Genomic DNA, 16,945 nt, shown 5'->3' with positions numbered 1-16,945 from the left:
CACACATACCAAATTAATAGAAGATGAGACGTTTCACTCCAGCAAAACTATGGTATGACAGTTTGATAGGTAACACTAACTAATAATTTATGATTTGATAACGTCGTACATAACCTCAATCCCCAATCTCAATCCCACAATGCATCAAAATTCCCTTTTTTCCCGGGTCACTGATCGTAGTGCGCAAGCGCAAGGTCTATAGAAAGGTCATGCGCATCTGCGCAAGGTCTATAGATAGGTTATGCGCAAGGTCTATCTCTATCTTTCTACAGACCCTGCGCATGTCCAATACCTTGAGCGCTCGAAGTGGGTGATTTGTCAACTAATGAGGTCCTCATCCTTAGCGTTCTGAGCATGCGCAGAATTCTCTCCACAGAGATTTTGCTTTGTTGCTTTATTTTTATTATTATTATTTTTAAACCTTCTATTTCTGTTGGGGTTATGTTATTATGTATAATAATAGTAATGTGTTTTTAAATTTGTATAATTATTGGGTCATAGATAGATTGTTCTGTTTGTTAGTTTAAATAGACTTCATGTTAGTTTCTTGGTAAAAATAGGTAGGCCTAATTGATTAGTACTATGGGAAATGAAGTTATAGAGTGTACAAGCCAACGCGGTTTTCCATTATTTTCTGATGGAAATGGGTATTGGTACCGAGTTAGAATACGAAAACCCCGTCTATGGAGATTAAGTTGCTATACATCAAATTGTAGAGGAAATGGCATTTTATATTTGACAGATGGCGAAGAGGGTAGGCGAATAAAACATCTTTCAATACATACTTGTACTCCTAATACTTCTCTACCAGAAGCGTTAAGTTTGAGAAGAAATATTTTAAAGAGGTGTTGTACTGAAAAAAGGGGCACTTTGCGCAAAATTTTCCACGAAGAATTAACAAAAAGGTACTTATATTTTATATTTATTGTAGGTCTATAGGACCAGCTTTTAAGTTATCAACATAAATCAGAAATCGTTCGCATTTTTGATGGAACGTGTAGGCTATTGATGGCTGTCTAGGTTAATATACTTGTTGAAGGTGTAATACTTTAGCGACTACTAGAGCCGCCGCAGCTAGAGCACATAACATATAAATTCATTCGATTTTATTTCAAATTCATGAACAGTTCCTTGAACGGTGGTGATGACATTAGAAGTAAGACACGGTGATTCATTGAATTTTCATGTACACTTGTTACTTGTCTTAAATTTACCGCAGTCTAATGATAGGGGAATTTTTTATAGCGACTTCCCTTTGGTGAGGTTTATGTCAGTACTACTCGTCGCTAAGGAATTTTATTGATCTGTAGCCTAAGTGAAGTAAGTTGAAGGAAATATTTATTATGAGGTCACTTTGACTTTACCACTTACCTAATTTTACTTTTTACTTCTTTGGTCCTCCCAACAGTCTGGGTGTCCGGGTAGTCGTCATGTATCTTCCCTCTTCTCTAGAAGAGAGAATGTTCTTTAGGTTCTAGAGAAGGGGTAGTCTTGAAAATCAGTTCCTGTAATGGAAAGTGTGCTCCTGCACATACTCTGGAAGCCTGCAGTACGGCCTTGCAAAAAATTAAATATCAAGAATAGATTATTTTTTAATTAGAGCTTTACCTGTAACTAAGGCTCAACTCACACTTACGCAACTCAGGTCGAGAAGAGACTCGACTCTAGTCGAGAGCATGTGTTTTCAAATGGGTGACGTCTCGGAGAGTAAAATCGACTGGTCTGAGTGTCACCATTTGGAAACACATGTTCTCTACTAGAGTCGAGTCTCTTCTCGACCTGAGTTGCGTAAGTGTGAGTTGAGCCTTAAATATACAGTATAAGCTGTAACAATAAATTAGCGTTTGTAGAGTTTGTTAATAAAGTTCTCACAAATGTTTTATTTTTCACAGTGATGTTCCTCCAGAGGTCGCATCCCAGATCAGTTACAACACGATTGAGAGTAGCATGTATAGAGCAAGGAAGAGTATTGGGTGAGATTTTATTAAATGTTTTCTAAATCATAACTGTTCAATAATCTGAAGATAATTATGGCTAACTTCATTTATGCTCACATTGTATCCCAACGACAGAGAGGTTCTAAAAAAATGTATATTTATTTATTCAATCATTCAGAATTATACAACTTACAGAAAAGTACCACAGGCTAACTTACGCCCAAAACGGTTCCACTGATTGACATTGAACGTAAAGAGAACAAAACAATGCCAACTATGAATCCTACTCTGTATTGTAATTTAATGTATAATATGTCAATAGAAAGATGAGTAGGCCGTTTGAGTAACTGTGAGGGCGTTTCAGACAGTTTTTAACTTCTAAAACCGTTTCAGACCGCCGTAGCGTCTTTGGGTGATGTAGTACGTATCAAATATGTAAGCTATGAACAGTTCACACCAAAGGGCAAAGGGTATTCTTCATTATCGTATTTTTGTATTAATCACATTTTTGAGGTGAGGTTGAGTGCCATTGTTTAACTCAAATCGCATGCGCTGCCCAAGATACGGAGCGACTCTGCTATGTTGAGACTCGTAGCATAGACGTTGCGTATTATGTAGCGTCAGCGATGGCCTGTTTGAAATTGACAAACAGGTCAAATTTGGTCTTAAACTCATTCCAATACATGAGTTTGAGAATGGATTGATTATCATCAGGGGCGAGACCATATGAGGCGTTTTATCAGGCGCCAACCCAATCATGCAATCAGAAAGAGCCCTGCCCGGCCGACTCTGAAAACGCCTGAAAAAACACTTGATGTTGTCTCGCCCCTAATCTTAATCAATCTGTCCATTTCAAAGAGGCGTAGCATCGCTGACGCTACATAATACACGTCGTCTATGCTACCAGCTCCAACGTAGCAGTCGCTCCGTATCTCGGGAAGCTCATGTGATTTGAACTAGACAATTACACTCGACCACAGCTCAAAATGTGATCAATATTAAAATACGATAATGAGAGAATACCCTTTGGTGTGAACTAATAATAATAATAAATGCTTTATTCAACCAATAAAAATAAATAAATTACATTACAATCACATTCAAGAACACAAACGCATTTCACAATCATTAAACATTCAATAATGAAATAATAAATAAACAGAACCCTATGTGTAGATAAAATAATACAATATTTAAAAAATAAAATAAAATAGGATATAATAATGAATGATAATAACAATGAAAGGTAAGTGCCTTAAAGAAATATTAATGGTTGATCCCTCTTTAAGCATAATGCTTGTGCTGAGGGATGAGTCGCTTAACATAATAATTTTATCTTGGACTACAGTACAATAAATCAGAACACACTCAAACAAACCGGAATATCATTCAACTAAACAAAAAACCAACTACAACAAAATAAACTAAAAAATCCTCCAACAAAACTAAAATAAACTGAATCAATTGTGTTATACGTTTACACTATTTGTTATGAATATTTTAAACATTTGTACCAATATTTAACAAAACGAAACGAGAAAAATAATTTTTTAATCAACAAAGAACTCTTTTAACAAAACTAAATTTACAATCTATTTTTGTATAAACAAAATCATACCTATCCATATCTAATCTAAACTGTTCATAGCTTACATATTTGATACGTACTACATCACCCGAAGACGCTACGGCGGTCTGAAACGGCCTTAAAGTTTACAACGGTCTGAAACGGCCTCACAGTTTGAAAGATAATGAAAGAACGCCGCTAATGAGGATACGTTGCTTAAGACTGAGTCTAGACGTACAGACTTTAAAACTTCATGCCAGTGCGTTACGATGATATTTATTTATTTATACATTGATAGATACAATATCATTCTCAACTATGAACGATTGGGAAAGGAACCACAGACTTGAAAGTATTCACTGTCAAAGTATGTAAGCTATGGAGTTTTTGGGCCCTTCTGTATTATTGAAGATTCTGAGCTGAATTTTTTAATGAAATAGGTGGACAAATGAATGACACTAGCTCTATTTACTTCTACTACTCCATTCATTATTATCCATTCATAATCATTCTATGATTGTTTGTGTTTCATTATGAATTAATAAATAAAACGTTTATCTATCAAACAATAAAATGGTAATAGTGTAGTAATTTCATACCGAAAATCGCCATGAGCTAAGAAAATTGTTCTAAGCTTGTGTTGTGGCAGAATGATAAGTACCATGCTTGAATAACATACTGAGGCCCGGTAGCACAAATGGCTGTCAAGTTTTAATCTTTATTAAATGCCACGAGAGAGGAAGGCTTCTCTTGCAAAGAAGGCTTCTCTGATTGGTTCTGTGGAATTTAATCTCAGTTGAAATTGAACGGGCTTTTGTACAACCGGGCTTGAGACATTGAAGTGGAAAGATTGATACATATGGAAATAAATGAGAGGTATAAATTCAATATAAAGGAAATAAATGCATTTGTTCAAACGTCAATGGATGAATAATCATTCATTTATACTTGATAGTTTTAACGAATATACAAATTTAATTCTCTCATCCAGCCCGAATTCTGATGCTTCCTTGTATAGTCCGTGCAAACCTTATTTTGTAACATGAAGCTTTATGGTCAATGTTATTTCAATACAATAATAGGAGCACACTTTTGACTTTTTTATGCTGATTCTATCAGACAGGCCTACTCTCTTTTTCGCTCTTCCTCTCACACAATTATCTCACAGACTCTCTGTTTTTTTTCCTTGTGTAATCCGTGCAAACCTTAGTTTGTAACACGAAGCTTTATGGCCAATGTTATTTTCATACAACAATAGGAGCACACTGTTGCCGTTTTTATCCAAATTCTATGAAAAATGCCCATGCTCTCTTTTTTCGCTATTTCCCTCACACAATTAGCTCGCAGGCTCTCTGGATTCTCTGAAATCTGGCAGCACTGTACTCCATAAAAACAATTTTGCAACCTGAGGGTTGCACAGACTATAGCTGTTCACCCAGTTGTCAAAATTTATGTTATCTTAATTCAGTATTGTTCTAATTTTTAATATTAAGTTCTTATTTCTAATCTTTTTTAAGCAACTTTGTTTTGTTTTCTTAATTCAGTTAAGCAGTTTAGTTTCAATTTTTAACATTAAGTTCTTATTTCTAAAACATATTTATCATACTTTTGACCTAAATGAGGTTTGTTTCAGCGTTAAGCTGTAAACCTCTTTGAGTGTTGTATTGTTATTTCCATGTAATGTATTTGCTGTAGCAGAAGTTTTCAGTGTTGTTGACAGCATTTAATTTGCCTTCAATTATCTTTAAAAACGTAATTTTTGGATTAACAATAATCCAGTGATAGTATAGCTCGTCATTTCTCACCGATGTTTCATTTTCTACAGGAGTGGATCATCAAAAGCGACGACATCCCAGTCCAAGACTCCGTCAAGTAGAGACGACGTCAATCAGGGAATTTGGTCAAGCGAAGACGAGGATTGCAGCAAGTCCAAAGTGCAAAGGATTGACGAAAAGTTCCCGCCGATACCAGTGAATATGAAAGACTTCATCAGATCACTAACTGAATACGAGGACACATTCCTTGACGTTTATGGGGAGAATTTTCTGAGTGGGGTGGTGGGTGAAGGGGAGGAAGTGGCTGTTGTATTCATAATAAAACAGCTGATCGAAGTGATGACGGCAGACGGTGCTGAACTTCATATGGACGCCAATTATAAGCATTTGCCGGAGGAGCCCGAGATAGAACAGATGCTCACAATCATGGTGACGCACCAGGATTATGTAAGTAGCTTACACACAGCACTATAGAGATTTCAAGACTCATGCCCGTTTGCAGAGTCGTGACATAAAGTTAAAAACAGGCATTTAATTTATTTATGAAGCCATAACCCCACTTTTCGTTGCACAGACGTCAGAGTAAACTATAGCTCCTAGAAAACTAAAAACGCCCAATTAGACACATGATTTCGTTGCACAGTTGTCAAAAAGAGCTTATTTGTGTCTCCAATAGCTAAAAACTGTCAGTTAAGTTATGGGCCCGAAGTCGTGCTGTCGAATCCAAATATCGGGGCACCGAGCTTCGCTCGTTATTTTTATTTATTTATAAACAGAACACAATTCTCTAAAATGATCGTGTTTATATTTCACAGCTGGCTATACGTCATTTTATGAATTTCAGGGATGCGATATTTTGATTTTTCACATACTCACTTTTTTACTATCTACAGCTGTTTCAGCCAAGGATGAATTATCCTTTTAATGTCGTTCAACGAGTTTTCCCAAGGATGAGACCTAGAGCAATCGGATCTTTATATGATAAACCTACTATGTTCCAAATTTCGTGTAAATCGTTGGAGCCGTTTTCGAGATCCGTTGAACATAAATAACCAGATATATACAAATATACAGAAATTGCTCGCTTAATATAATAGGATGAGTAATATCTACGTTTAACGTTAATCTACGATTACATGAATATAAATATGGTCATATTCAGTATAATTCGTTTCATGTCAGTAGATCTATCACTGTTTAATCCTCACGGCAAGCTACTATTTAAGCCATACTAATTTACTTTTTACTATGAGTCCTTAGGCCCATATGCACCATCTCGAGTTCAACGGAGAAATTGGAATTGAAATTTTTTTGGGATAAAAATTAGTTACAAACATCAAGACATAAATTGTATAAATTAATACATCATACAAAACTGTACTGCAAATTAAATTACCGTCTGCACTGACAACAAAAGAGAAAGCTTGAGTGTTGACAGTTAGTCGCAGGATACCACTCGAATGTAATTGAAAGTTTGCTTACATATTTCTCATGTAACCAAAACTTACATTATATTTACTACATTTAGTGCCGTTTGCACAGTGAGAGTTTGAACTTAATTTAATTGACCGAGCGAAAAGTGGTCTAAGATTCAAGTCGAAGGTTTCGCATTTCTCTTTGAAATTCGTTCATTATGCTTTGAATTCGGGCTGACCTGTTGCCAGTATGTCTTGGAGGAGATTAGCTTTTGATGTTAGCATTGTCGATACAACAACCCAAACAGCCATTAGCCGTTTTCACACCGATATCTCGCCGACACGACATACAGACAGGATATACTGTGATGGACAGTATAAGAGGAGGCTGTGGTTTATAACTGCGCGAAGTCTACTGTTCACAGAACTACTAGTTTTAAACTGGATTAAACCCATATCAAGTCTTGTTCGTGATAATGTGATTCATTTTGATGGTATTGCTTCATCGCATGGAAAATTACCGTACAATAATTATCGATAACAATAATTAATTATATGAATAGTAACTTTCTAGATTTTAATAGATGGCATAATTTATCTACAGTTTCTTCAGCTGTACTGTGTTGGTTTCAGCATGAAACTTGCAGTCCTGCAAGTTTGTTTATAAAGTAGACTTGATAATACAATCAGTATTTTCCAATTATTAAGGACAACTGCCACAATATCAATATGTATTTATTTAACAAATCAACCATCGTTATAAGATAGGCTACTGTATATTTTATTTTAGACTAGCAGGCAGGCCCGTGCTCCGCAAGGGTCCAATTCAAAACTTGACAAACTGAAAACTTGACCTACTGAAATCTTGAAGAATTTAAAATAGGCCTATAACCATTCCCGGAAAATTGAGAATTTATATGCAAAATTTCAAGTTAATCAGCCCTGTAGTTCAGACGTGATGATGCGTCATTCGTAAATTTCCTATCCCGTACGTGTATATAAGCCAATTCTTTCCTTTATTATTATTATTATTATTATTATTATTATTATTATTATTATTATTTCCTGTTTGAAGTTTTGCTTGACCACCCTTTCCCTGGGCTCCGACCCCCAAGAAAGAGTGACAAGCGATTTTACCAGAGTGACTGCTCCACATGACCATGTGGTAAACAATCATACTGGGTCCGTTACCATTAAATCGTTTGCTCTGAGTAGACGTAATGAACCAAGAATGACAGCCTTCTGCATCCGACCTGCAAGTACAGTAGCAGGTCTCTCACAGGCTGGAATCGTTCTAAGGTTGGCCAAAAATGAGGGTCTCATGCCCCCCCCCCAGTACACCTACAATCAACACCACCATTCTCACAGGGTTTATTTAGCCTGCGCAGCTCTATTAGTAGGTCATATTTCGTCTGTTTTTCCTCCTCTTTGGTGACAATGTTGCCCTCAGCTGGTGCTGAAAACTCAATGACATACATTGTCTTCGAAGTGATGTCAAGGAGGACAACATCAGGCTTTGTGGCTCTTGAAAGCCTGGTGGTGGAGAATAAGTAATTCCAATAAATTCGGCACCTCTCATTCGCCACAACAGACTCAAACCCCCTGGGGCATAAGGCAGCACTCGTGTTTTGTCGATCGTTTTTTGATCGACCGGGAGCAAGAGTGGATCGACCGGGGAACGCGAGAAAAGCTAACATCTTCCGTAACGTTCATGATCGGCGCGACTGCAGAGCGGGGGCGGAGCAATGCCCGCCCATCGACTGCGGTGCGATGGAGGAACGAGGGCGGTACGAGGGCGGAGCGTGCTCGGTGCGGGTTGGAGGCGCGTATATGTGTACACAGCTTTATATCTATATCTTATACCGTTTCTGTAAAAATACAGATATAGTCAGCTGATTAAAAGTGAATTGCTCATGCTCGCGGCGCGTATATCTGTACGCACCTTAAGATGATAATAGAGCACTCGCAGAGCCGCATTATGTCGATGGATGTAGCCTGCAGTTGCAAGAAGACAGGATGTGCATGATCGTCAATTATTATTATTATTAGCGTATGGCTTTCAATGGTGGGGAGACCCAAGGGTAGTTCCACCTCGCCGTATATAGTCCAAAGTTTCCTAATAGAAACATTGGGAAACCGGACACTAGGGTTATAGTGAGCACAATACTTTAAATTTACACTTTCCACTTCGAAATTAAGTTCTTTTTGATGTTAAAAAGTCCAAACATATTCAAAACCGAATCAAGACACAAAATCACTTTATTATATTATAGATTGATTAATATTATCAAGTATCCTTAATATTTCAGCATACTTTACAAAAGGTATTGGTATACTCATACATATTTTATTATTTAGTTTTCCTTACTATTTTAATATACTGTACAGTACGAAAGGTATTGGTTCACTTATTCTACAGGGTGTTTTCTAGGGCATTGTTTCTGGGTAAAAAACATATATAAATATCATATTTTAATTGTCCGAAAGTCTTCAGTTACTCACACAGCGGCCATTTTGCTTATTCACTTATTATTGTTTTTCTGAATAATGGTTAAACATACGAAATTGAAACTTTGCACGATGATTTATAACAACTAGACAAAGCTATAAAAAAAATTATGATAATTTCTAAAATTCATAGAACAAAATGGCGGCCATTTAAAATGTTGTTTCTTAAATAAGTCAGAAACCGTTGGTTTTACAAAAACTCTACAAGAATAACTTTTTTTAGTAAATTTAATTGCCTATCGATTGATACCAGATTTTTAGAGATTGGATCAATATAAACTGATTTATATGGTAGCTTTAGTGGTTGGTGACCCACCTTTAGAGGGTTATTCTAAACCTCTTAAACCCTGTATTGTAGTAGGGTTTGTTAGTATAAAGTTATGTGCTTTTCAATGTTTCAGGCATTTCCGGTTGTGGTTGCTATGATGACCAAGAAATCAGCCAACTTATATTACCTAATTCTGAACCACGTGAAGGAAACAATTCCCGACCTAGCGCCTCAGACCATAGTTAGTAATCATGACTCCGACTTGCTGACAGCTATTGCCGAGGCGTTTCCACAGAAAAACGGAACCAAGAATGTTGTCTGTTGGTTTCATTACACACAGGTACGATATCAACCAATCAATTAAATAGTAGTTCTGTGAACAGTAGACCTCACGCAGTATTCTCATCCACAAGTACCTGATTGAAACTATAGACCTTATGGAAATACAGCAATAGACTGGCTTCTCCACACATCTGTGTAATCACTTGTCAGCTGATTTATGATGAATAATTCTATAGTCTAATTTTTACTCTAATATTGGCGTATGAAGGAGGCTCCTTTTTCCTTTTATATTATCCTTGAAATGCAAAATTTCCAAAAACCTTGTATATAAGTCGACGCGCAATTTAAAAAGGAACATACCTGTCAAATTTCATGAAAATCTATTACCGCGTTTCGCCGTAAATGCGCAACAAATACACATTTAAACATTAAGAGAAATGCCAAACCGTCGAATTCTTATCTTACACCTCACTCCGCTCGGTCAATTATTAATTCTCATTGTTAAAAGCCGATCTGGCAACAGAGCAAAGCGAGAGAGAGATAGCGCTATCTGCTTTGTTGAATGATAAACAAGGATAGCTAGGATAGCTAATTAAAACCTGCTATTATAACGTGGACCTGACTATAGGCATATTGTTCTATAGTGAGGTCCACTGTATAATGACAGTGAAGAACGATAGGAGAAGAACGTCGATTCTCTGCCTTGTCTCTCACTGCCTTCTATAGAGAATACCTGATACCGGTATTTCTGATGTAAAATTTAATGATAATTTTTGTTTAACTTACTTACTGACTCCCAGGGCCATCTATATCTAAGTTGATATTTGGCCGCACCAACAAACTGTCTCCACGTAGTTCGCAGCATCTTTCTCTGTCCCTCCAAGCCTCTCCATGTCAGTCTTAACCTGTTGCCACCAACTCGGTCTGGGTCTCCCACGGGGTCTTCTTCCTGGAGGGTTGGTTGGTTGCTAAAACTTATTTCAGCTTGGACTCTTCTCCTCTTCTGAGTACGTGTCCGGTCCATTGTAATCTCCTAAATTTTATTTGGCTTACAATGCCTGGGTTATTGTAGAGGTCTCTGATTGCCTTATTATGTTTCCTCCTCTATTCTCCTTGCTCGTAAGTGGGCCCATATATCTTTCGCAGTACTTTATTTTCCAACATTATGAGCTTTTGTTATTCTCTCTTAGTAATTTTCCAAGTTTCAGACCTGTAGAGTAGTACTGGACTTATAAAGTTTTATATACTATGAGCTTTGTTTTGTGAGATACTTTGAAGATAGTTGTTAGTTGCAGGCATACATAAACCTTTAGATTCTTTATTGATTCATACAATAAGTACATCATTAAAATGATAGGAAGAGAAAAAAAGTAATCTTGTACTATTCCTCTCCCAAATTTAGATAAGGTTACACATAGTCATCAAACTATGCTCTGCGATTTATGGAATGACCACGTAACACCCCTGTACAGAGAACTTGATTGGCTAGAATTAGAGCAGAGACGATTGTATTTCATACTCTGCCAAACCTACAAACTAATTGTGGGAGGTACTTCACTGATCCGGAATATTTGAGAGAAGGACTTGTACTTTTCACTGAGGTTCATCAGAAGGATACTCACTCTCACCGCTTCTTTCTTCAGATACCCCAACACCGAACGGCAATTTTCGGAGCTTCGTTCTGTGTTACGGCTTCTTGTGAATGGAATGCTCTGCCACTTTATATCATCCTTTCCCCATCCTTATCACTATTCCAAAAGAGAGTGCACCGACACCTAGCTCTTGCTTCTGGGTATTGACTTATGGCTGGTAGCGAGGAGAAGTTGTATTCCTTTTATTTTTTCACTTCCTGGGACATGTACAGATTTGCAATCAGTCTTCTATCCTTCCAGTCAACTCAAATTGGATTTGCATGGTACTGATTGATAATGTGAATATCTTCTGAACGGTTTGAGATATCGATGTGCTGTTTTCGCCATTCATTTTTTCTTGAAATTCTGTATCGAAATCATGTATCACATGACCACCTTCCTATTAAAAAAAATAAGTTGCATTCAATATGGCGGATCCAAGATGGTGGACCAGATTTTTAAAGTCATTATAAAGTACTTTTTCCAATTTGAGTAGGATCCCCAATCACACCCACCGTCAAATTACCTTTGTGTATGAGATATTAAGCCGTTCTCGGACTTTTCACACACCCTGTATATAGATGTATGTGTGTTTGATATTGAATTCGAATTTATTGTGTGATTGAATACAGTACTTATAATTGGCAATTCAAATAAAACGAATCTTCATTCACAAAATAAAAAAAAACATCAATTTATATATTGTGAATATTCCCCACTTAGACACAGTCTGGGTGTGGGAAATAAGTTATCAATTTATATAATATTAAAGAATAAAACATATTAGTAAAGTTCACAGTAGGATACTAAGGAATTTACAGGAACAATGGGCTATGATAAAAATAGAAATTAATTAAGAATTTAATAAGTTAATAAATTAAGAAAAAAATTATAATTAATTAGTGTTGAATTTATAATAGTTCAGTTCTTTACTTCATGTTCAGTGAAGACGAGATATGCACTGAGAAACTGATATATCTATAAATTTGAACCATAGTGACCTAATATTAGAAACCCTGATACTCCAGATGAATATCAAAGACCCCGAAGACAGCTTAGTGGTCATAGACAGATTTAGCTGTGATTTCTGAAAGCCACCTAATAAGACGGCGTTCGGTAGGTACTGATAGTGCCAGTATTCTCCAGGTGTGTCAGGTAGTTTTGAATTTTCATAATTCGTGTGATGTTTGTTTCAGAGTATATACAAAAAGGTTCTATATCTCGGCTTGGCAATGCTGTCCGGATCAGATGTGTATGTGAAAAAAACAACGCAGATGATAGTCGCTCTTGCACTCCTGCCTCCTGCTTTAGTCGAAGAGGGAATGGACTGCATCGAGTCCTACTTCCAAGACAATCTTGACAATCAAGGCATATCTGACAGAGATCTTCAAAAAATTGATTCATTATTCAGGTATGTATATTTGACCGAACGTAGTGAGGTCTATGTTTTAACTCGGATTATATTTTGTCTGTCTGTATGTAACGCGATTACGGCCAAACGCGTTGATAGAATTCGATGAGATTTGACAGGAATATTCCTTTTTCAACTGCGCGTCGATGTATACACAAGGTTTTTTTGAATTTTGCATTTTAAGGATTATATGAAAAGAAAAGGAATTCCTCCATACTCTTGAATTTGAATTTGAATTTGAATTTGAATTTTGAATTGAATTTATTTCAGCAAAATTTACACAATTTACAATAATATTTCAACAGAGCAAATACACAACTTGAGATATGTAATTCAAATAATACTATTAATACCTTATCCTATTCCCTATCATATATATCTATATTAGCTTGTGTCTATTCTCTGTATCTATTCAGCTTTCAATGCGACCGGTCGTTTCGGCAGCTCCGTAATCAGTGACCTTTGCCGCTGCGCGATAATTCCTAAGACGAACGTTTATTTACTTGAAAATCTCATCATGTCTCAGTGCTTCAAGTGTGAAATAGATTTCACAGAAAAAGAAATCTCAGCCGAGTGTACTAATGTTTTTCATCCAAAGTGTACTAGACTTGAGTCAATTGAAAAGTTTAAAAAAATGAACACTCAAGCAAGAGCCGTGTGGAAATGTGATAGTTGTAAGCAGGACAAAAACAATCCAGGTCAGTCATCGGACATTAACTTGAAACAATTTTCCTCTGATATAGTAGAAAATTTACGAAAAGAAATAACCGATTTGAAAACATTCTTCACCTCGAAATTGGACGACCTACAAACAAAACTAGAATCTATCAACACCAAAACAGACACTATAAAAACACAAATAGACACTCTCACACAAGAACACAATAGCTTGAAACTCAACTTTAACAACCTCGAGAAAGAAAACTTGGAAAATAAAAAACATGTTCAGAGACTAGAGAAAGAAATACATGACCTGCAGCAATATACCAGGAAAGACAATGTTGAAATTGTAGGTATCCCCGAAACCCAGGGTGAGAATTTACTGGCCGTCATGGATGCCGTCGCAAAATCGTTGAATGTGGAGTTTAAAAAGGACGACCTATCCATTATCCATCGGATGCCAACCGCAAAAGGATCCACTTCATAGTGGCTAAATTCTGCTCCAGACAGAAGAAGATGCAATGGATCACCGCTGCGCGTCATAAGAAAGGCATCAAAACAACCGATGTGTGCGACAAGCTGCCTCCTTCAAATGTCTATGTAAATGAACACCTCTCTCCCTACTACAAAGGACTACTAGGCAAAGCGAAAAATCTTAAAAAAGATAAAAACTAGCCTATGTCTGGGTTCGTGACTGTAAAGTTTTCGTGAAAAAAACTGAAAGTTCTCGCACAAAAAGAATCATGAGCGATGAGGACTTAATAGTATTTCAGTAAAATGGGTGTTTATCAGTATTTTTACGAATATTAGCACAGTATTACATAAAATTAGTTCTCAGTAAAAATTTTCAATACTTCCATTAATATTCAAAATTTGCGCAGTAGGCTGGTTGTATTGATTTTTGATTTCTTAATTCGAAAATTTCCTTTTTTTATCACTTTTTTCTGCTTCTGAACGATTCTATTCTTACTTTTTTCTCCACTTTCTTACCTTATCTTATCTTTTTCTGCTTCTTTGTTTAATGAACAATAATTTTGATGATATTGATGATTCACTTATACATGGCAGCGTTAAGAATACATTGAAATAGATGATTTCTTTTCATTCAATCCATTCATTTATAACAGTCAGGCAAATAAACTTTTTAATGTACTTCATATGAATATTCGAAGCATTGGTAGGAACTTCGATGAATTCCTTTATTATATTAGCAACATTAGTACTAGATTTCATATTATTGTTTTAACAGAGACATGGCTAGATGATTCAGCTAGATTTAATTTTAATATTGATGGTTATACTCCTATTAATAAAAGTAATGTGTTTACAAAGTGTGATGGTTTATGTGTGTTTGTAAGTAATGAGATAAAGTTTGATAGGATAGATGTCAATATAGAATCTGTTAACTTGATAGCTATAAAGTTTGAACTTGATAATAAATTGTATAGAGTACTAGCACTTTACAGATCACCGTCTCTTGATGTTAATGCTTTTCTTATCAGCCTCGACGCTTATCTTCGTACAGAGAGGTCTGATAATTATTCTACCATGATAATAGGCGACTTGAATATAAATATTATCAATAATGATTTTCAAAGTAACGAATATCTTAGTGTCTTGCAACTTAACGGTTATAAATCATTTATAAACAAAATAACCCGTTCACATAATAATAGTAAAAGTTGCATTGATCATATATTTTTCAAATCTAAGTCAGTAGAGGAAAACGATGCGTTTGCAACCATTATAAAAACTGGTATAACTGACCATTATTGTATTTCTTTCCATTTAAAGCTCGGTTCCAACACTCATCACAACCCTCCAAAAAATAAAAATACGCTAACAAAAATTAACTATGAAGGACTAATGGATGACTTAGATAAGGAAAACTGGAATTTCTTAGAAATGATCGATGGAAATAACATTGATGAAATGGTTGACGTTTTCATCGAAAAATTAGAATATAATCTTAATAAATACACACAAAAATTGAGCTTCCGCATAGGAAAAGACCATTAAAAAAATGGATTACACCAAGCATGGTATGTGCGATGAGAAAGCGTGATAGAATGGCCAGTAAACTTAAAAATCAACCTTTTAATGTAACTCTAAAGGAGCAATATAGAAACTATAGAAATAACTTGAATACCTTGATCAGGAATGCTAAAATAGAATACTTTAATAACAAATTTCAATTGTGCAGGGGAAATACAAAGCAAACTTGGGAAAATATCAGAGAGATTCTAGAAATAAGAGAAAGTCTGATACTGAACCAAACGTTGATGTTGGAAGTTTCAACGAGTTTTTTGTCAATGTAGGAGAAAAATATGCAGCCAACCTGCGACAGAACATACTTAATCAAGAAGTTCCAACACCTTTATCCAATCCTCCTGTAAATAGTTTTTATTTATATCCTACAAATTCTGTTAGGATCGGCCACATCATAAATACTTTGAATAACAATGCATCCCCAGGTTTAGATGGATTTACAGGCCACTTTCTGAAACAAATTGCTCCCTATATTGTTAGACCTTTGGAAATTATAATAAATAGTTGCTTCAGTCATGGATACTTTCCAAAACGCTTTAAAATTGCTAGAATTATACTAATACATAAATCGGGTGATAAATCAAATCCAGCGAATTACAGGCCTATTAGTTTATTAAGTAACCTGTCAAAAATAATGGAAAGACTTTTAAAAAAGAGATTGATGGACTATTTGAATAAGCAGGACATCATAGCAGCGAATCAGTTCGGATTCCAGCCAGGGAAATCAACTAAGGATGCTGTTATGTTGTTAGCAGATTTAGTTAACAGGAACTTCAATAAAGGATCCAAAACAGTTGCAATATTTCTAGATTTAGCTAAAGCTTTTGATACCATACCTCACTTAACTTTGATAAATAAGCTTGATGGCTGTGGAATACGTGGACTGGCTAAAAAATTAATTTTGAATTACCTGGAGGATAGAATGCAAATTATGACCTTAAACAATAGAACAGATACACGCAAGCTGAAAAGCTATGGCCTACCTCAAGGTACAGTCTTATCTCCCTTATTGTTCCTAATCTATTTAAATGATCTCCTCAAATTGAATATTCCAAACACAACAAAAATATCTTTTGCTGATGACACAGCGTTAATATTCACAGGTGAGTCATGGAGGGAGGCATATGAGAATGCAAATAAAGGTTTAGCTCTGGCCAAGGCATGTTTGATAATCACACTCTTACATTAAACTTGCTTAAAACTAAATTTATTGCTTTCTCCCCAACTTCGATCGGCGAGCCACCTCCTGATCTCTGTATTAGAATGCACGACCACAGAATCAATACCCCTATAGGTGAGACAAATTGTTTGTGTCAAAAAATAGAAAAATAAATTCTATAAAATATTTAGGAGTAATGGTTGATTGCCACTTGAAGTGGAATTCTCATCTAGAGTATTTGATTTCCAAATTGAAATATCTGATATCGGTTTTCTACAAAATA

At 35.8% G+C, this 16,945-nt stretch overlaps 1 protein-coding gene across 1 annotated transcript in view; it reads left to right on the top strand.

Annotated features, from left to right (window-relative positions):
* The first annotated feature begins 343 nt into the window (after positions 1-343).
* Positions 344-16,945, top strand: part of LOC111053272 — a 35,084-nt gene continuing 18,482 nt past the window's right edge. The window contains exons 1-5 of the mRNA XM_039433214.1: positions 344-905; positions 1,893-1,973; positions 5,330-5,726; positions 9,604-9,810; positions 12,580-12,794. Of these exons, the coding sequence (XP_039289148.1) occupies positions 583-905; positions 1,893-1,973; positions 5,330-5,726; positions 9,604-9,810; positions 12,580-12,794 (1,223 nt within the window). The 5' untranslated portion in view covers positions 344-582. The remainder of the gene's footprint in view (positions 906-1,892; positions 1,974-5,329; positions 5,727-9,603; positions 9,811-12,579; positions 12,795-16,945) is intronic.

Source organism: Nilaparvata lugens, chromosome 7 (genome assembly GCF_014356525.2).
Source record: "Nilaparvata lugens isolate BPH chromosome 7, ASM1435652v1, whole genome shotgun sequence".
Taxonomy (NCBI): domain Eukaryota; kingdom Metazoa; phylum Arthropoda; class Insecta; order Hemiptera; family Delphacidae; genus Nilaparvata; species Nilaparvata lugens.
The sequence above is the reverse complement of the archived record's forward strand: the minus strand, read 5'-3'. Positions and strand labels throughout refer to the sequence as shown.